Source organism: Haliotis asinina, chromosome 7 (genome assembly GCF_037392515.1).
Source record: "Haliotis asinina isolate JCU_RB_2024 chromosome 7, JCU_Hal_asi_v2, whole genome shotgun sequence".
In the NCBI taxonomy this organism is placed as follows: Eukaryota; Metazoa; Mollusca; class Gastropoda; order Lepetellida; family Haliotidae; genus Haliotis; species Haliotis asinina.
In genome coordinates, this window is record NC_090286.1 from 35,496,596 (window position 1) to 35,519,469 (window position 22,874).

A 22,874-nucleotide genomic window follows, 5' to 3' on the forward strand; every position below is an offset into this window, starting at 1 on the left:
CGTTTCTTTTTTTGGATAGTATAGATCACGTACTACGAAATATCGTCAGTTTTTTGTCCAAAATAAATTCATTTGAGAATATCAGTAAGTGATGTTGACCCGTGAGCGAAACATATGTCACATCCCCGTGAAGATCCGGGTTAGAACTGATCGTCAACAACCCATGCTTGTCATAAGAGGCGACTAACGGGATTGGGTGGTCAGGCTTGCTGTCTTAATTGACGCATTTTATCGTATCCCATTTGCTTATGCTGTTGATCTGTGTTGACTGTGCGGAGGTAATTACCAACCAACCAACCTATTTGGCAAAGCGGTGACGTCAACGGTATCTAAGTAATATTCAAACATTTTACAGATAACCTGTCTTGATCTTCTCTCCCAGAACTCACTTAACAAGGCAACTTAAAAAAAGAAAACAACAAAAAAACCAAAAAAACCCAAAAAAAACCCCAAAACCCCTAAACAGGCACGCACACAGACACATAGACACAGACACACAGACACAGACAGACACACAGACACACACACACACACACACACAAAGCATAAAATAAAAAATAAAATCCCCCACCCTCATACAAAAACCAAAAAACCCCACATTATACTGTACTGTAATTTCATCTCAGAGGAATGTCTTCGTCTGTAGGACTATGCATAACAGCCATCAGAATTATGAGTGCGCTGATGGCTTAAATTAAAATGAGCCTTGCTTTTGCGTACTCTTTGCCCTTCAATTTGAAGTGGAATATGATCAGAATATGATCTCTGTCGCCATAGTAACCTACAAAACACATCATAAATCTCGTTTCCACCTTAGTAAACAACATCGCCCATGAAGCAGCCAAACAGATCTTTCCTTGTATCTGTGTCTGTACGTATTCTCTCCTTGTCTCTGTCTCTCTCTTTTCTTGTCGTTCCCTGACTTGTCTCAGTCCCTATATCCCACTCACTCTCTGCTCCCTTGTGTATCCCTCTCGTTCTGTCTCTCTGCCATTATCTCTCGGCTGGTATTGTTCCACTCACTGTGCCTGTGCCTCTGTGAATGTTTCTCTCTCTCATTCTATGTGTTTGTGTCCCTCCCCGTCTATATTTCTCTCCATATCTCTCTCCCTCTTCTGTTAGAGCATTCCCTCTCTTTTTTTTTCTCTCCACTCCATCATTCTTTCTGTCACAACGGTAAATGGTGAAAAAATAGAGAATGGTGAGAAAATAGCCATTTGAACTTAGTTGATTGAAACTTTGTTGGTTGAAACGGCATGTGTTCAGATTCTACACCTACAACTGGCACACCTCTTTATACATTGGATGAAAACACGATGAAAAAACCCCCATTTAATCCACCTGCTTTATTGGCATTTTTAAAAATAGAAAACAAACCCCAATCAAACAACAACATCAATGATTTGTTTTGAAAGCATGATGCATTAATGTTCATATATTTGTTGCTGAACTCTGCACTCAGCAATATTCCAGCTATATGGTGGCGGTCGGTACATAACCTAGTCTGGACCTAGTTATGAATAGCATGAGCAGCGATCTACGCAACTGAGCTACAATGAGGAGTCTGACCACCTGGTCCCGTTAGTCGCCACTTATGACAAGCATGCTTTGATAAAGACTAATTTTAACCCGGATGTTCATGGATTCTGTGATACATTAGACATAAAAGCCAGACATCATCATGATATCAGACGTGTGCAACTGACTAGCGTGTAAATTTGTGTGAGGGTTGTCAATGTACAAATATACAAATATTGCCATGGTTGAAGAAAACCCGCAGCTATCTGCCGCACGACCGTTCGTCAACAGAACGTGTTTGACAAAGAGTTTGTATCTGTATGTGTATACCATTTTATCACTCTTCAGTCCTCAACGGCAACTTGACGGCACCACTTATGTATGTATGGTACTGTTCATCACTGTTCAGCATACACATACAGTTCACAGCAGGGTTATTGGCACTTGTATATGTGCCGTACAATTCATCACTGTTCAACAGACACATACAGTTCACTGCAGGATTATTGGCACTTGTGTCATCGGGCACCACTTGTGTATGTACCGTACAATTCATCACTGTCCGACAGACACATACAGGTCACTGCAGAGTCTTTGGGCACCACTTGTGTATGTACCGTACAATTCATCACTGTTCAACAGACACATACAGTTCACAGCAGAGTTATCGGGCACCACTTGTGTATGTACCGTACAATTCTTCACAATCCAATAGATACACACAGTTTACAGCAGAGTTATTGGGCACCACTTGTGTATGTACCGTACAATTCTTCACAATCCAATAGATACACACAGTTCACAGCAGAGTTATTGGGCACCACTTGTGTATGTACCGTACAATTCTTCACAATCCAATAGATACACACAGTTCACAGCAGAGTTATTGGGCACCACTTGTGTATGTACCGTACAATTCTTCACAATCCAATAGATACACACAGTTCACAGCAGAGTTATTGGGCAAAATTTGTGTATGTACCGTACAATTCTTCACAATCCAATAGATACACACAGTTCACAGCAGAGTTATTGGGCACCACTTGTGTATGTAGTGTACAATTCATCACTGTTCAACAGACACATACAGTTCACAGCAGAGTTATTGGGCACCACTTGTGTATGTACCGTACAATTCTTCACAATCCAATAGATACACACAGTTCACAGCAGAGTTTTTGGGCACCACTTGTGTATGTACCGTACAATTCTTCACAATCCAATAGATACACACAGTTTACAGCAGAGTTATTGGGCACCACTTGTGTATGTACCGTACAATTCTTCACAATCCAATAGATACACACAGTTTACAGCAGAGTTATTGGGCACCACTTGTGTATGTACCGTACAATTCTTCACAATCCAATAGATACACACAGTTCACAGCAGAGTTATTGGGCACCACTTGTGTATGTACCGTACAATTCATCACTGTTCAACAGACACACACAGTTCACAGCAGAGTTATTGGGCACCACTTGTGTATGTACCGTACAATTCATCACTGTTCAACAGACACATACAGTTCACTTGAGAGTTATCGGGCACCACTTGTGTATGAGTGTATGGATTTAATGTATCTAGAGGAATAGCTGCTTTGTTGTGTCAGTCTATCAGACTTGAGTACACTGAGAAAGTGTCTAAATACTCCTTTGTTGCCTTGTAACAGAACTGGAACTGCTCCTGCAAAACGAACAGAAACTGATGGTATTTAGGGATATGGGCATCGATGAAATTAAATGTCATTAATAATATTTTCTATTTTACTTATCTTTAATTCAAACTGATTGTTTGTTTCTTTTTCACCGTTACCTAAAAACCCCGTGGAAGCTGATCTATGTATGAACACAGTGAAACACACACACACACACACACACACACACACACACACACACACACACACACACACACACACACACACACACACACACACACACACACACACACACACACACACACACACACACACACACACACACACACACACACACACACACACACATACATACATACATACATGCTAGGATAATGGCATCACCGAATCGTTACACTTTCTTTCAACGGAAATACGAAATAATCTCTCAAATTGTAGTTGTATGATTGAAAATGTTATATTGATCCATATTTTCAGCCAAGAAAGTTTAGTTTGTCGTCGTATTAATAATATATGACAAATCATTGACTTACAAATTTCTGTATCAGCTGGGGTCTACACAGTCTCATCTCGTTGATGGTCTGCAGAATGCTGATGTTGAGGTCATTCTTCAGTCTTTCCAAGATGGCCGACAGGACACAGAACAGGCCGGATCTATCCACACCATTCCTAGTTAAACAATGCTAAAAGGTGTACATCTCCAAAGTGATGTAATTTATTGCGTAATGTTTATGGATGTTTAATGCATTATTTCATCACATCATGTCGACTGAACGTGAGGTGAGGTGAGGTGAGGTGAGGTGAGGTGAGGTGAGGTGAGGTGAGGTGAGGTGAGGTGAGGTGAGGTGAGGTGAGGTGAGGTGAGGTGAGGTGAGGTGAGGTGAGGTGAGGTGAGGTGAGGTGAGGTGAGGTGAGGTGATGCACAGGCAACCTGCAGCGTAAATGGGATGTGCAGCATAGAGAAAGTGACCAGCCTTCTTAAATGCGCGCGAAACGAGCAAAGGTTGGCAACGTACTTTCCTCGCTCCGATTCGAAAGTTCAACCGGAAGCTGATAGGGGTAAATGAGGCAAAGAACGATCTGAATACCAGGCGCTTAAAATGTTGAATAAAACATATTTAACGTGAGTAATTATTAACCATGGGGTACGAAATCTGAGAGAACAACTAAGTGAGGAAATGGGAATGTACCTTTGGTGGTGGCGGTATTTTATTTTGACATGGACAATATTTTTCGATCTGAAGCGAGGGAAGTACGTTGTCAACGTATGGTCATATTCTCAATGCTGCGCAACCCCATTTGCGTTACAGTTTGTCTGTGGGTGAGGTGAGGTGAAGTGAGGTGATATGTCACTGACTTGTAGACCGTGAAGATCTTGGATGTAACTAGTCTACTGTAACGAATTCTTACAACTAACAGGATCAGGTGGTCAGACGCGTTTACTTGATGCATAGATCGCGATGGATGTTCGGTGACTTGGTTGTCTGGTCGAGACATGACTACTTATGGAAACAGCGTCATAGGGTGAATGGCGCTCTCTAAAAGTTTTCAGGGCTTCAGCCTTCATCAAGCGAATGGAGGGACAAGCAGAAGCACGGGAACTTTGTTACAAACGTTTATTAAAAGCGCTATGCTTTCATATCCGATTAAGTTCAAATGCACACCGATAACTTGTATTTCGGTCACAATATTCTAATACTTTGAGATTTGTTGAAATGCTGGATCATCTGCTCTATAATCACTCGAGTCATTGACTTTGTTTACGAACCAACACAGGACCGTTACGGGCTTGAAGTTTGTTGCCTCACGCCACACCTCCACTTCCTCCGTCATAGCCAACAAGGGTAAGGGAGACTCGGGAGTTGTCTGCCCCTGGGACCAGCAATGGAACTGGAAGAGTTTGATGCTTCTGGGTTGAAGGGTCTGAAAAGAATCATTGAAATTCTTATTAGTATGTCTTATCAGCCGGGAAGGGGGGCCGCAAATTATTTATTTAGTTCATTTCCCCACTCTGCCCCTCTTATCCTTGTATTCATCTGTTTGGTGTTACTACAGTTAAAATAACATCCTATTGTTAAGTGTTAGTTAACACTGACCATTAGTAACCGACAGTCTGTTTAGTCTTACCTTTGCATCCTCTCTGACCGATAGTTTGATGGCTGAGTAACACTCGTAGTTCTCAGTCTCCAGCACCTCCACAAGGTATGTCCCGAACACCTTCTGTCTACAGTCCTGAGGCCAGTAGTAACCAACAGCCTGGAACAGAGTTGACGCGTTTTATACCATATGTATTAGAATATACATGAATGTTGTTAACTTAGTATATATAATACCATGTCATTTTGCAGACGTGAGGACGGTTTTATGCCACTTTTAGCAATATTCAAGAATTACCAACACCGCTAGAGCAGGACAGGCTTTCATCTTGGTGACACCGCTAAAGCAGGATTGGCTTATCTCTTGATGACACAGCTAGAGCAGGATAGGCTTACGTCTCGGTGACACCGCTAGAGCAGGACAGGCTTATCTGTTGGTGACATTGCTAGAGCAGGACAGGCTTATCTCTTGGTGACATTGCTAGAGCAGGATAGGCTTATCTCTTGGTGACACCGCTAGAGCAGGACAGGCTTATCTGTTGGTGACACCACTAGAGCAGGAGAGGCTTACACCTTGGTGACACCAATAGAGCAGGATAGGCTTATCTCTTGGTGACACCACTAGAACAGGACAGGCTTACATCTTGGTGACACCAATAGAGCAGGATAGGCTTATCTCTTGGTGACACCACTAGAACAGGACAGGCTTACGTCTTGGTGACACCAATAGAGCAGGATAGGCTTATCTCTTGGTGACACCGCTAGAGCAGGATAGGCTTACGTCTCGGTGACACTACTAGTGCAGGAGAGGCTTATCTCTTGGTGACACCGCTAAAGCAGGATTGGCTTAGCTCTTGGTGACACCGCTAGAGCAGGATCGGCTTACGTCTCGGTGACACCGCTAGAGCAGGACAGGCTTATCTGTTGGTGACATTGCTAGAGCAGGATAGGCTTATCTCTTGGTGACACCGCTAGAGCAGGATAGGCTTATCGGTTGGTGACACCACTAGAGCAGGAAAGGCTTAACGTTTGGTGACACCTTGTGACATTACTATTTGAAGGTGTGTCTTAAACATATGCTATATTATGGTCGGAATCGTGCAGCTGGCATATGAATATGGAAAGGGTCTCGCCGCATTTATCAACTAGAAAAGATCTTTTCCACACAGCATCCCAATAGTCGACTCTGGACATGCATTTCGCAACTGAATGCTTTCATTCTTGACCCATATTTGCACACTGAAAATTTCATTTGAACATCTATTCTCATCGGCATTCCGTCTGTTTCGAGCAATGGGTCTCACTGTTTCACTATACTGAGTTAAATTCTGACCATTGCATTGTCGTTGTCATCGTTGAGCGTGACGATGGTTTGTGAGTCGGTCTGAATCACCATCCGCCAGAAGTCCAGTACCGTGTCTGGCAACGGCGTCTGTGTCAACAGGAAGTCCCTCGGGCTCCGGTAACCCTGGGCAATGGAAGCGCGCTTCAGTAAATATATAGGTACGTACCGTTTCTCGAAACACTTTTCATCCAACATTATGTTTATGCAAACAGAACTAGGGCGTTTGGATAGCCTAGTGGTTGAAACTACGTCAGTGACCCGGGTTCGATTCCCGATGTAATTTCTGGAAGTCACGGTGGCTGTGCGGGCTAAGCGGCTGACTTTTTGTGCTGGCGATTAGGTGCCTGGCACTGAGGGTGCGGGTTCGAATCCCGGATGGGACTCAACCAAAAAAGTATTAGAATTTGTTCCTTACTAAGAAAATGAAATCCCAAATATGACATATGATGCATATGACCACTTTCTAGGTCACAGGGGTCAAATGTGTGAAGTCCATCTTGAATCCGAAAAAGGAACTACGTACTTACCTACTGCCCTGCACCGAGGCAGACAGATGAAATTAGGAAAGAAATTGAAACTTAAATGTGAAATCAATATATTACTGAGCATTAAATGGCCTCGAAAGTAAATACCTTCCTTCATTCACTCGAGACCCTAGTGCTGTGGTTTTTAACATACCAGCATAAACACGGCGTTGATATAATCTGTGCCTTCCGGTGGAGTGCTCGATAGGACGGGTCGATGACTGTCACCTATTTAAGGCACAAATTTACACTTCTACAAAAAATGTGATAATATGACAAAATAAACCCCCTGTAAATCTGAATATGTAAAGAACGATCACTATGTATAAGGAAACGTGTACAGGTTAATATGTCTTGAATACATTATATCAAGTGTCACCCTCTTACACGCTAGAATGTCCATGAACCGGTTCTTGGAGGTATTTTCAGGCAGCAAGGCCGTTCGGTAATCTCTCTGTCTATATGGAGGCTTCATCAACTGCAAGGTCTACGGGATAAAACATCTTGATAGACAAACATCGAATATGCAAGGCATACTTCCTTAATATAAAAGAATTACTACTTTCATATTTGTTAGTTTTTTACAACGGTTTTATTCAGTTTTTCCGCATTCCTGAGACAAAAATATTATTGCATTCGTCCAAACTCGTTTTCAACAAAATTTTCACAGATCTTCACCTACTCTATATCAGAGCACTGTGCGAAATGACCACAGGCCCGCTAGCCCGTGGATAGTAAAAATCCACTCGGACCAGTAAATTTCCAGTCCCTTTTAAATAATGCAAGGTTATGACCTGACAAAAATGTTCCTCACTTTAGCAGTTTACTGTTGAAACACGTGTCAAACACTCCAATTTAGGACTGATTTTTAGTAACTTTCAGACATGAAGTGCGCGATCGGCTAGTAAATTTTGGGAACTATTTTGCACACTGGTTCAGAGATCCTGTGATACGGAAGCTAGGGCACACAAAACTGTTTGTATGCTTCACCTAACAGGAGATGAACACATCCAGCAACTATGTGACACATACTCACCTCAAACTGTTCTCTGAGCCTGGAAACTCCTGTTTCTGGGTTGTTCTGTAGGAGGTTGTCATAGCTGGTCTTAAAGTCTGATATGGAAACGGTTGTTCCTCCGGCCATCAGGGCCTCAATGAGCGCATGGTGGAGGAACTCGTACTGTTCCTGTAATTGGAGCACCATACTGAACGCCCTCTCTTACTAGCTACAAGCTCACATAATCATGTGGTAACGTGTCACTGCAGCAATGCATAAGACACAGACATTCCACTAACAGGCACACGACCACAGAACCATTCTACTAGCCGATATCAGCCTCATGTAACGTAGCATGTGGTTGTAATACATGCTGCATATTGAACATATAGCGACACATTTAATGTACTATTTTCCCTTTAAGTCGATTGTGCTACAAGCATTCTAACAATGTTTAAGCTAAATAGATAACCGCTAATGTTTTAAATGCTTCAGTTGCATTGCCAGATATTCAGTGGATTTTAACTCAGTCTTCTCACCCATGTCTGCACCATGTTGACTCTCTCATGCCTCATCCTTTTCACACAGCTGTAGGGATCCACTGTATCTGATGTCTTGGCCTCGTCCATCAAGTTCCACAGTGCGATGAAGGTTCCAGTTCGCCCCACGCCGTCACTGAAACCCAGTGATATCTTGACATGTGACTTCTTGTGCCAATGATACGTTCACAGCACACACAGTGATACCACAACAGCCAAATTACGCAGTTTCTGAGATCTGGGAAACAATGTTCCTACTCATGATTCACTATTAACACACTGTGAAACAGATGAGCACTTGGACCACAATAATTTCCCTTCCGCCAAGCCCTTTCTCCAATGCTGCATATATTCAGTCATAAATGAAGCAAAACAAGATTTCCTGAGGTTTTGAATCTCTCATCTTACTGGAACGTATTGCTTCTATAAAAAATGCGTTTATTCAGAAAGTACGCGCCAGTCAAACGCAGTATCTTCCGAATCACCTGTCTAATCGTGATTCAAAGTCTACCTCTACGGATCTTACAATATAAGTTCACAGTATAAAGGCGTTATACTTTGGTAGACTGGCGGTTTTACCGGAAGTCATGGCGATGAATACTAGAGAAGTGATCCCTAAATGTCTGAATTCCGTTCTTATCGATGACCTGTTGAACTGATCAGCTACAAAAGCCAATACTGAAACTCAAACGACCTCCCGGGCGTCGAAACTCGATCCTTTCCTCGCTAACACTGCGCTGTGACAAACCTGCAGTGCACAATCGTGGGCCCCTGTCCGTGTGTTGGTGTATTCCTGACCTTGAAGCAGAACGCCACTAGAGAAGCCACATCGGCAGGTATCCCTCTGTCGGGCCAGAACGCGAACTGGAAGTGTTTAACTATCCTGGTTCGAGAGGCTTTTGACCCACACTGAAATACAGGCAAAGACGACACAACTTTTAAATATGTAGACGCTAAACAGTGATGTGGATAAGGTACACATTTTGTTCATTACTAGCGATGTCACCCTTACACAGAGAAGTCTGAGATTAGGCTGGGAGAACACTGTATGAAACGTACACGTACCTGAAGTATTTTACATATCTTGAATGTCCTCATTGTGCAAGACACCAGCGTCTCTTCTGATGAACACTCAATCTCTATATTGCCATGACGATCTGCCCCGGAACCATGCTCTGGCCAGTACCTCACACCCTTGCCCTATCATCATTGTCATCGTCATCATCGTCATCGTCGTCATCATCATCATCATCATCAGCAGCAGCAGCAGCAGCAGCAGCAGCAGCATCATTGTCATCATCACTACCACCTATAACATTTCTCCAATAACCCAACGTACATGTATTTAATGTCCGTTGAAGATGCTCTGAGATTAGCCGTACAGGTCTACTCAGTGGTAGCAACAAAATTAACATATCCTGGTTTTTAAAATCCTAATATAAAGAAGGGGCAATATTTAATCGTCAACTTTCCCAAGATATTTGACATATTCACAGAGTAAACAGAGGGTCTTACTCGTCCTTCTTCTGCGTTGTTCAGCATAACAATTTTGCTGCTACGAAGTTGGAAAATCATCAACCAGAAGTCACTGACGGTTTTATTCATAGGACCTAAAAAAGTAATTTTTTATGTAAATACACAGTTTGTCATGCACATATAGTAGTCATTAAAAAACTTTGATAATTACCTTGAGATGCAACAAACTTGTTTGGAGCGTCGACGCCCTGAAAGACAACCACGAACACATAAGGTTTTGAAAAGCATTTAGAAGTTACGACTGCAATGGCAATGGATACATGACATGATTTAGGGATGCAATCTTCTTTTTCATTCTTTATAAGTCGTTTCAGAGCTAATATTTGCTCCTACATCTCCTCCGGAGACCCAGGTTATCTTCCCCACACTGGTAGAATATATACGACGAGTGCACTGCCGGAGCATTCATCAGAAGGAAAAAATTAAAGAACAAAATAGAAATTGCTATCCTTAAAATGTGCCATGTATTCACGAACATATAGGAGTAAGTGTAGTTTTATGCAAACTTAGCAATATTCCAGCAATACTGGTGAACACCGAAAATGGAATCTTGGCGTAAAGTGCGAACACATTAACCACTAGGCTACCTTCACGAACATATAGCTGATGGAGTAAAGTAATGGCGCGTGACCTGTACATTGTGCCCATCGTACCAAAATACGTTGATACGTTTCGATTCATTTAGGAAGAGTTCTAGAATGTACACTAAGCATCTCCCGTGACTTATCTGAACGTATACCCTGGAGATATCGAGGATGCACCTTGCAAGGCCTATTTTGCAAGTTGGACTACATGCTAAAAGGCGACTATCGGGATTTGCACGACACATGTCATCGTATCCCAGTGGTGTAGCTCGATCCTCATGCTGTTGATCACTGGATTGTCTTTTCCAGACTCGATCATTTACAGGCCGTCGCCATATAGCTGGAATATTGCTGAGTGCGGAGTTGAACATCGAACCAACAAATTAAGCTAGCATTTGTACTAATATGTGAACACAGTAAATAGTAAATTACAATTAGTAATAACATCATATTTCTTTGTTGTTTGTTTCTTTCAAGCCTAGGTCTTTTACGGGCTAATTACCAGTTACCTCTATAGTTTTATAGTATTTATTTGCTATTATTTGTAATCTGTCAGTTGAATGTTTACAAAACATAGGCTTTGGGGAAGGCGCTTGTATATCATGCGTGATGCGTCCTCTCAACACTCACACTGACAAAACTAGCGTTGATATAATCTGAATGGTCTTCGTCCAAGTCAAGAACTACACGCGTCTGGTCGTCTGAAAATAATGACATAAAATGACAATAAATAATACTGATGGACATTTATGATGCACGTGCATTGTGCATGCACGATGTGCTACAATAGAATCAGGATAATATTAAGAGATATACATGATGGGTTTGAAGATGTACTGAAACAATCTTTCGGCAAAAAATGTAAGAGACATGGCTCCATTTTAAAAGCCATCACATCATATCGGGTCGCGTGTGTGCCAAATAGAGCACAGTTTCAGTTCATAAAACTTGAAATGCGCTCCTCAACTCGCCATGTAAACCCGGACGGAGATCATGGCCTCCTTATGCGACACCTTTCACACATCGAGCACTTACATGCATACACCTCTTTGTACATGTTCTTCGGGCTGTTTTCCTCCTTCATAGCAGCACAGTAGTCATGTAATAACCCCGACGGCAGTTTCTAAAAGAAGACTTGAACCACTTTATTATGAATCTTTATGCATAGGGTAAGTATGAAATGTTGATATGATGAGTCGAAATCACTGCTCACATCTATCTGGTGAGCACATACGATCGTGTCTCTATCTACGGTCATTTAGATCAAGACGTGGTGTGTTTGATAAATACTTTTCTTTGTCTGGAAGCTCCCCGCTGGATTCACCAGCTGAGAAACCTATACGAACTATATATTTTGACACTGACTTTTACTCACGTTGAACTGTTGCTGAAAGCCGCCATCCTTTCTTAGCTGCTTGACGTGGGACAGAAGAGTACTTGTCATCATCCTGGTTCCCAAAGGCACGTTGTAGTGTTCCCTGTCATTGTCCATGATCTCATTTCCATCTCTGTGTGACATTCCACCATGGTGTTCTGTTCTTTCATGTCCCACTCTTGCTGGTGTCCTGGGAGAAACTATAGGAACAAGGCGACACACCTGAACAATACCTCCTATGATGTTTCGATACATTATGGATAATAGGCAATGCCGATAGCAGATAATCCATGAAGACTTTCAAACTCAAAGATAACATTTTCATAATTGTTTTCAAGGTATTCAATTAAAAGTTTATATTTATCAATCTGTTTTTCTTTTAAAAATATGAATTAACTTGAATAAAAGAAAGGAAACAACTAGAAAGCTGTCTGATTAGATATATATCTAATTTAAGATTTGATATGAAGATATAAACACGTTTATACAACCTTCTTGATAATCAGATATGGTATCCACACTTGGATACACTTGTATCATCTCGTATTCGTGTTCATCTCTCTCAGAAGCTCTCAATGACCCCTTCATTTTTCTTTAACGTAAAACACAAAACAGATCACGCATGATTAACAATAGAAAAATATACGTCCACATGTTGTAACTTAGTAAGTATGTCGCCATTAAAACAAATATATAACTTTAAAATGAGATTACCAATGTTAGAATACATTTCTATAAAAAGCTCTCAGTACATTTCATGGCGGACGTGTGGAGGACATTTCTAAAAGTGACCTCCGATAGCATTCCTTTTTTGACTTTTTCCAATGTTCCGGTATTTCGTGTACACACGGTGGCGGAAGGATAACCTAGTGATAAAAGCATTCGCTCGGCATACTGAAGACCCGGGTTCGAATCCCTACATGGGTACAATCTGTGAAGCTCATGCTGTGATTTTGCTGGACTATTGCTAAAAGTGGAAGAAAACCCTATTCACTCACGCATGTGAACACTTGACTTCACAATCACCATCTTCAGAAATAGTGATGCAAGAACACAGAACTATAGTCAGAGTTATACAACAGACCTTCATTTGTGAAACAATGCCTTTCTTTCAAGAGGTAACAAAGCCGCACTGAATTCAGCATCAATATATCACAGAGCCAGTTCACTACTTCATTACTAAGACTAACAATTCCAAATAATGTCAGACTTCACCTTTAGTAAACTAAGAAAAACTGCTTATAATTCCAGTCTTAAAGCGGACATTGCTACTTTGTAGTCTTTGCAAACTACTTCACCTTTTGTAGACTAGGAAAGTTATGACCAGGGGGACTGGCATCAGCAAGATGGCCACGACGGCTAGAATGATGGTCTGGGAATCTGGTCCAGCACTCTTCGGACCTGGTGATGGAGCAATTATCACTGAAACAGACGAAACTTTACCAACATGTCCGATAACGATGATAAAAGTAATGCTACTGGAAATGTTCACTGACTACAACTGAGGAAAGTTTGTTTGTGGTGACAAAGCATGTTGGCAGTGGAACTCGTTTCATTTATTTACAGTCAATGACAGCATGGGTCTTTTTACATGCTATGAATCAGTTCATCGATATTGAACTTAGTTTTATTGCTACGTTTATCATGTTCAGTCCTCACCATGTTATTGTGATGTTAATACAATGTACCCATAATGAAAGAAAAATTAACAAAATTTCCAAATATCAACGAAGGCACCATTTCACCACTTACTAAACAATACAGTATTAAAATAGAAATCTTGAGGACACTTTGGCATCTTGAGTGAGTGTGAATTTTGGATTTAGGGTGAAAATATTGACATTCATATTTTTATTCTTTGAGTGATTATAAAGAATATCAATCAGACAAATTTACAACAAATGAACACTCACTTCTATCAGAGCAGAAGGTGCCCCCATAACCATCTGCACATCCCATAGAACAGTTGCCATGGATACTGTGACAGGATGCATAGTCTCTACAGTAACCACATATCCCAATGCAGTTGTAGCCATAGCGACCATACGGACATGCTAGAAACAGAGCAGACAGAGTGACAGAAGAGCAAAATAAATGATGACAGGAATTTCTTCCAGTTTCTGGCTAAACTATTCTGGCTAAACAATTTCTCCACAACATCTTGAGGGTGGATAATGAAAGAGTGTTCACTTGGTCTTACTCTTGCCTGATGTCTTCAAATTTAGGTTATAGAATGAACTGAACCAGCATTAGACATCAAAAAGCTTTCGTATTCTTCCTGTTTCTTCTTTCTGAAAAGACTCAGTATCTTTGTACAAAAACAGTAACTACAATCTATATTTGTCAATGAAAAAGAACAGTCCTTCTTCCACAATCAGATGTATGTTATAATTACCTGTGTCACATGTGCCACCCATGAAGCCCTTCTCACAACCTTGTATACACAGCCCTAAGTTCTGGTCACAATCTCCTTCATAACATCCATCTGAGCAGGTCATGTTGCAGTGGGATCCATACCAGCCTGTCAGACAGCCCAAGTTGCAGGAACCATCAGCCTGGATACACTGTCTGTCATTTGATCTCCCACAAGCTGAACTACAGTTCCGGTCACAGAAGTTCCCATGTCTACCTTTCTGACACCCATAGTTACATCTTCCAGAGTTCTGCTCACAGACATGAGCATTACATGTTTCACTGCAGTTTCGTTTACACAGGTCACCATAATGTCCAGATGTGCACCCATCCAGACATATGCCTGTTTTTTTATCACAATACACATAATTGCCTATACCTTCACGTGGTTTACAGTCTGTGGGACACTTAGCATCACACTTGGAACCATGGAATCCTGGTAGACATCCTGCCTCACAAACTCCAGATTGTTGTTTGCAGTTCCCTTCAGCACAGTTTGGACATTCTCTCCGACATCTGTCACCATACCAACTTGGCTTACATTCAGTGCATGTGGTTTTGGTACATGAATTGCAATTGGATGGACATGCAGTTTTGCATTTAGGTCCTTTCCAGCCATCCACACATCCATTAGTACAAGTTCCATCTTTGTCTTTACAAGTCCGATCTCTACAAGTATTACTACAATTCAGATCACAACTGCTACCATACACTGTGTCACTACAGCCATTGAGGCAAGCTCCATCGCTGAAGTTACAGAACTGATCCCCTGAGTCTGATGCCTTGCATTTGTACCTACAGGACAAAATACACTGGGGGCCATAAAAACCAACTTGGCATGATGTACACAATCCTGTGTCCTTCTGACAGCCATGTTCACAGTTGGCTGGACAGGTCTTTCTGCACTCATCACCATGGAAACCTTCCTTGCACACAATACAAGAATCATCTGTGCAGTTATAGCAGTGATCTGGGCATTGCTTCTGACAGTAAGATCCCTTCTTCCCATCAACACATCCATTGGTACATTCAGGAGATCCGGTTGAATCCATCACACAAAGACTATTGCTGCAGTTCGAACTACATTCCTTGGTGCAGTTAGTCCCATACCATGTGTCCTCACAGTGAATGCACAGTCCAGATGTCTGGTCACACAAACTGTCCCTACAATGTGGACCACACACCTGGTCACACTTAGCACCATGATATCCTGGTTTACAACCTCTTTCACAGTGTCCTGATGCTTGTTCACAGGAACCATTAAAACAGCTGGAGCAAGATTTGGTACACGTTTCCCCATACCAGCCTTGCTTGCACCCGTCTTTACAATTCCCTTTTCTCTCACAGCCATTCAGACAGTTCTTGCAGGACTTGTTACAAAACCGTCCATACCATCCAACAGAACAATCCGTACATTTGCCACTACTTCTGTAACAGGAACTCTCACAGTTTGGACTACAGAGAGAGGTGCAGTCTTCTCCATGTCTTCCTGACACACAGTTGTTACAATAGCCAGTCTGATTACATCGTTTCTTGTCACAAAACTCACTACAGCTATCAGTGCATGTGTTCCCATAGAAGCCACTTATACATCCAGCTTGACAGACACCAGAACTGGTACAATTTTTCTTTTTACACTTTGTGCACTGTTGGTCACACTTGGGGCCATACCATGTACTTTTACAACCAGACAGACATGTCTTGTCATCGGTACAGTTATGAAGATAGCAGTTCTCACAGATTATTTCTTTAACATCACATTTTTCACCTATCCACATTTGTTCACATCCATCAATACATTCTCCACTATCTATGTCACAAGTTTTGTCCATACAATGTTCTGAGCATCTTTTGAGGCATTTACTACCATAGAGTCCAACTTTACACCCCTCACACTGTCCAGACCAGCGATTGCACACCTCACAGTTGCTGCTGGGACATCTTCGGTTACAGCTGAAACCGTAGTAACCACTTGGACAGGTCTGTTGACACTCAGTTGACTTCTTATCCTCACACTGGCCATTGCTGTCACAGCGAGACACACAGGGCTTACACTCGGGACCATAGTAGCCATCACCACACGTTGTGTCTGGGAACACACATGATAAAGAAATATAACTTGATAATTCACATATATCATCCACAAATAACATAATCAACTGCCACTAGCAGCACAATCACAATACAATATGTCCCTAACTGCAGCACAATCTATGGGTAGATGGGTATGGGTAGACCCGGGTTCGATTCCCCTCATGGGTACATTGTGTGAAACACATTTTTGGCGTTCTCCTTAGTGATACTGCTGGAATATTGCTAAATGGGGTTTAAAACTAGACTCACTCACTCATAGCCAATAGGGAACATTTGGGGAATCTTTCTCTTGGTCTGTCGATATAATTATTTGTACTGGAAAACACTTCAATGTGGCATGTGGCATTTTCTTTCTAACTGACAACGGTATAAGGATCTGTACCGAAGCGTCATAACATCATATATGAAAAAGAAGCTGTTATCCATAATTTACCTTACTTTCTTGCTACTCCCAAAAGTCTAAAATGCCAATCAAATGATCTATACACAAGTGTTAAAAGTAGGTAGCTGACCTGATTCGCAGATCTTGCAAGTCTTCTTACAGTGGCTGTATGCGTTGCCTGATACATTAGCAGGGTAGCTGCAGATTGTCCTTTCGTTGTCACCACAGTACCCCACCCAGTTAGGTGTATCCTCACATGGACTGACAGCCCATACTGAAACAGTAGTCATAGTAACAGGAACTAGTAGAGATACGCCGGGGTCGAAAACTGTCTGGTTCATGTTATATTTTTTTGCTTGAACAGGGTTCACCTCCGTTTCCAACACAAGGGCATGTATCAGTAAGGTGACTTGACGTAACAGCATTATGTCTGGTCTGATATATGGAAACTTTCCCCATTGTTTTTGGTATTTTAGTGACACTCGAGTAATAAAAATGAAAATGTAGTTAAGATAAAGATATGTTTCAGGAAAACATGGTGCAGATTTAGAGTCAATGAGCGGGTCAGAACCAACACAGTCACCCCTCTTCAGTTAATAAGTTTACATATCAGCATTGATTGCTGAGGCGTGGCGTGGCGTGGCGTGGCGTGGCGTGGCGTGGCGTGGCGTGGCGTGATGTGATGACTAGTAATGCTGTGACTAGTGCTTGTGTTATGGTGTGGCGTGGCGTGGCGTGGCGTGGCGTGGCGTGGCGTGGCGTGGCGTCATGTAGCGCTATGATGTGAGGACTAGTAATGCACTGACTGATGAGTGTGGTGTGGTGTGATGTGGTGTGGTGTAATGTGGTGCAGGTAAATGTTGTGCAGGATTAAACTCTCGGATACAGTCACGCTAACAGCTAGAGTTGTAACTGACACGCATACAATAAATGTCAAAAAATATATTCACCGATACACTGATATGGTAATTTATTCAGGTATATCTATGATATGTGTGATGGACAAAAATCCTTTATACACATACGACCTTACTCCGTCCAACTACACAAGCGAGGAGGGACACGTACGTAATATACTTATTTGCATGTTTTATGTTTTTAAAGCGACTGACCAAATACCATTTACAAGGTTTCATATGGTGTTTTTCTGATGGCATAGATACACTTTAAAAAGGCCACAATTTGAATTTTAGGAAAATATTTGACTCAAATCATACCATGCCAAATACCAACATGTGGAGAGAATGGTTGCCGACGACAAGACGTTTAGAAAAAGTATGGTTGACCAAAAATGTAACGCTACACTCATGTCTGTAGTAAATCGTTGAAACGCACTCAACATAAAATAAACATGAATTATAAAATGCACGTACAGACTTGAAAAAATACATCAACGGCACTCGAGATGCATTGTTTGAAGCCACCATAGACGACAAAAGAATGCCAAAACTGACTGGAGCACAACGACACAACGCCATCGGTCGTTACAAGGAAGGACATCGCACCATGAGGTGGCAAGGCACTTCGGCGTGTCAATACAGACCATATGGACTCGATACAATACTATTGGGATTGTTAATGACCCAGATCAGGTCGACCTAGAATTACCACCACCGCCCATGTGCAATCGGCAACGGGAAGCTTTTCACCGGAACACCAGTTCGACGTAACGTCTTGTCATGTCACCGAGCTGCACGTTTACAATGGTGCATACAACGACCACGATGACCGAGGGCAAGATGGAGGACACAAAGAATGGAATTAGTGCCGGATAAAAAGTGCTTTAGATTATGCCCCCATTCAACCTGTCATCATTAGTGTACAGTCTGAGAAGAGTGAAAATGAATCAGGAATTTTCTCTGATTCCAGTCCGGAGGAGACTTGATGTAACCTCTTAATGCTGAGATCCAAGGGTGTACAGCCGGAGCTTCCGGCCCTTGAGACTGTTCCCGCAGCTGGGCTACTGTTACTTTACCCTCGTAAAACTCCACACGGAAAACAACCAAATTGATGATTTTATGTTTTGTTAACTTCCTTGACAACTGTTTTGTTCTAGAGACAAAGGTTACGAAACGTTTTTCCAGAGTTGGCCTTATGTTTTCATTACATCCTTATAGGGTGATTACAGAGTGTTAGATGGATTCATCGGTATCAATTTGACACAAACAGACGATAGGAGGACATTGTGTGAGTGGGAATGCTACCAGTAGATAAGGACATGCACGCTCAAAAACACCCTGTGTCTACAACCATTTTCAGGAATAAATACATTTTGTGTGGCTTTTGGAACCTTTTGCAGGAAGTATTTGATGATGATTATACATTAATGATGCCATATTGCGCGTGCATCATCGGTCTTATGATTGGACATACCTTACCAATGCATAAATCTATCGTAAATGTATCAATCAATATACGAATGAAACAGTTGTTGGCATGAGACTGGAGCATGGGTTTCCTTCCATACATCTCATATGAAATGTCCAATACGGAAACTTTTAGTGGGTGATAGCGTGAGTTCAAGTTTTATATACGGCGTCAACACTATTACCATATAGGGAGTTGTCTTTACATACATACGGAACAGCAAAAAACCCTCAGGCTTCGTAAGAAATGAAATCTTATTAAAGCAAGCGTTCATGTTTATGGAACGTTCATGGTAAAGTGACGTAATGGTCCCATGCAATTTGATGTCTATACGAACCATTCGCACAAACCCACCCACTGTGCAGCAAAATCAACATTAATTTTTACCACGTGCATAGGCGTTTCTGGGTGGAAAGCATGCATTTCACTCTGATGTATCCTTTATAAAGGTTTGTGTCGAAAAACAGTTCAGTTTTGACTCTAGGAGTCGTGCACCCTACACAAGATGTAGATGGGAATGGTCATTGGAAACGTGCACGCAGGTAGCTCTTCAACCGCTGCAGCTAGACATCTCACTTGCTCAACGTCATCAGCTGATCGTGACCGTACGGGACGGCTACGAGTGACAACTCACGCGCAAGATCGGTACATCCGGGTCCCTCATCTAATTAACCGAACTGAGGCACCAACAGTAACATCAGTCTTAGTTCATGGGTCAAGGGGAGCAGTGTCCAGGGATGTGATTAGGCGTCGTCTTCGGGCTGTTGGAATCCACTGCCGACGGCCCTATGTGGGGTCAATTTTGGCTCGACAACAACGCCGCCGACGTCCAACACAGCAAAGGTGTCGATGGATTATCTGGCTCATGACATTAACACTCTTCCATGACCGTGTCTTTCCTTGGACATGGTTCCCACTGAATAATCTGGGACGAAATGTGGCGTAGGAATGCTGCAGGCAGACAGTCACTCTCACTTGCACAGATGGAATAGAGATTGGTGTTTCAGTGGAACCACTTGTCTCTGGCATCCTTTCCGACTCTAGTGAACTCAGTGTTGAGATGTTGCACGGCATGTGTGCTAGTGTGCTACTGTAGGATTTAATGGGAGTTAGATGATAATTTCCTTCTAAGGAACCAATGAAGATCCAGGATAGATATGGTATTCAGTAACCGTCCAGGATAGATATGGTATTCAGTGACCCTCCAGGACAGATATGGTATTCAGTGACCTTCCAGGATAGATATGGTATTCAGTGACCCACCCATTCTCTTCCCACAGTGGTTACTTGTCATATCTTCCAAAGTAACCTCTGTTCTAATACGATCCTTTCATGTTCAAGACTCGTGATTGGAGGCAATCAGATTTAGTAGGGCAATCAGCGACGTTGTTTCAAAAGTGATCGTTCGCAAGATCTCGGTAATTTCCGGATGCATCATGAAAAGTAGAACCTCTTCCCCAGCGCGATACTCAAATGTTTCTTCTAGACAGAACTCAGTTATGTCATATTTGTTTCTCAACATTGCTTGCATTTGTCAAGTTGAATCTAGGTCGATGTAACACGTATTCTGATTGGACAGAAAAAAGGGAAATAAATCTGCTGCCATCTTTTGCCGCTAGGGGATTTTATGAGAACCGCGAAATATGGCCTTATTAGAACAGAGGTTTGTAGGAAGATATGACAAGTAACCTCGGTGGGAAGAGAATGTGACCCTCCAGGATAGATATGGTTTTCAGTGACCCTCCAGGATAGATATGGTATTCAGTGACCCATGTTTGTTATAAGAGGCAAGTAACGGGATCGGTAGGTCAGACTGGCCAACAACTGTCGGTCAGCGAACCCCAGCTACGTAAGCTGATGCTCATGAGACTGATCACTGGGTTGTCTGGCTCGGACTCGATTATGTGCCGACTGCCTCCATGTAGCTGGAATAAGTTAAGACTAAACTTGCTCAGGTTCTAGGTCATTCAATATTGGTTCTGTCCTGATCATTTAGTGGATGGGAGTGATTTTCCTATCACACCAGTCATTACCGATGCAGTCAGAAGTTAAAACAGACCAGGAAGTAAACATGTGGTTTCCGGAGACATTATCGTTACCAAAGTCGATGATTCGACAGAAGATAATACACCTAAATAGTATATTATCATGAACGAACATACAAGCATGATTTATGAAGATAAAAGAATAGCCAGTCAAAGCTATATATTTAGATAGGGGAGCTTGCCCAACCATTTTAGCAACAATCTTGTGTAAGTCCGTGCTTTTTCTAAAACTGTAGCTACGCCCTTGATAGCCAGTGTTGAAGGAAGTATGCTCAACGTACATGATAATTCCTTCAGACTGTAGCGCTATTACGTTTCTATGGAAAGGCGATTGGATCTTACCTTGTCTATCTAGGGTCATGATCAATGTCGTGACCAGCTTCCACAGTTGGTTCATTGGTAATGGATGTGATAATGCGACCCTATACCTGATAGAGGTGATTGAACGTGGTGATAGTGTACTGAAATGCCAACGCAGGAAGAGAACAGCCGGAAGTGATCACGTCACCCAGAAGGAAGATTTCATTCAGTTTCGGTTCTGTTCGCCATCCTTTTGAAAAGTTCAAAACACGCACTTGTTTCATACACCACGGCAATGTCATACGTTAACACACCACCTTTGTCGTCTCAGTCCATTCACGTTGTGCCAATGAGTGTGCCATGAACAATGAGTGAATATGGCTTTACGCCGCTTTTAGCAACATTCCAGCTACGGCGTCCGACACCAGATATAGTCTTCACACATCTCAAACACAACTTAAATCGAAGTTGTGGCAATCAGATAATCCATTCATTGGCTAAAAAATTGATTAACTTGTAAAAGTATGAGTGACCGTGGCAATTCTGACATTCCTCGCTAGATTCGATTGTTGAATATACATTATTCCACGTGCGAAGACAAAATAATATACAAATGATGTTTCTTCCAGAGTACCCAGCAGGTACACTAGACGACTGACTCTACCTTGTTACAACTGTGATCCGAAATAACTAGATATTTGTACATGTTACTTTGTGACTTCATCATGATGTTTCATAAGTCTGTAATCATTGATTATATACCATTGTAAACCAAAAGTTACTGTGTTCTGTAATCTGGTTGAAGAAACATGATCAAATGGTATTAGATTCCCGGAAACTGAAAAAAAACCTCTCTATATAGGCTCCCTGATGAATGAGAGTAAAACTTAAAAGTTGTCATCTACAACGATGCCAGTACTGAACGTTTCCTCCAAGTCACTCAAGGAAGTCGAGAAATATTTAATCTGGCTGCATGTTTCAAAGAACAAATTATGCCTTCCACACCATAATTTTGATTGCAGCTGGGTAAGTTTACCAAAGAGAAGAGACATCACCTGTTCCTTAAAAACGCCATTGCATTGTTTATTGTGAGCTCAGGATAT

The 22,874-nt window shown here is 41.9% G+C and overlaps 1 protein-coding gene across 1 annotated transcript; it reads right to left on the reverse strand.

The window, feature by feature from the left end:
- Positions 1-1,331: 1,331 nt before the first annotated feature.
- Positions 1,332-21,951, reverse strand: LOC137291113 (uncharacterized). Its single transcript, XM_067822393.1, has 22 exons — positions 21,814-21,951; positions 17,190-17,333; positions 14,567-16,672; positions 14,085-14,225; positions 13,470-13,593; positions 12,663-12,763; positions 12,172-12,371; positions 11,832-11,919; positions 11,427-11,497; positions 10,364-10,400; positions 10,192-10,286; positions 9,742-9,876; positions 9,425-9,585; positions 8,677-8,812; positions 8,177-8,326; positions 7,528-7,627; positions 7,295-7,368; positions 6,605-6,739; positions 5,303-5,431; positions 4,944-5,098; positions 3,709-3,844; positions 1,332-3,204 (listed from the first exon to the last, which is right to left on the reverse strand). Exons 1-22 carry the CDS (start codon positions 21,866-21,868, stop codon positions 3,127-3,129), a joined length of 4,551 nt encoding a protein of 1,516 aa, XP_067678494.1. The 5' UTR covers positions 21,869-21,951; the 3' UTR covers positions 1,332-3,126.
- Between the last annotated feature and the right edge of the window lie 923 nt (positions 21,952-22,874).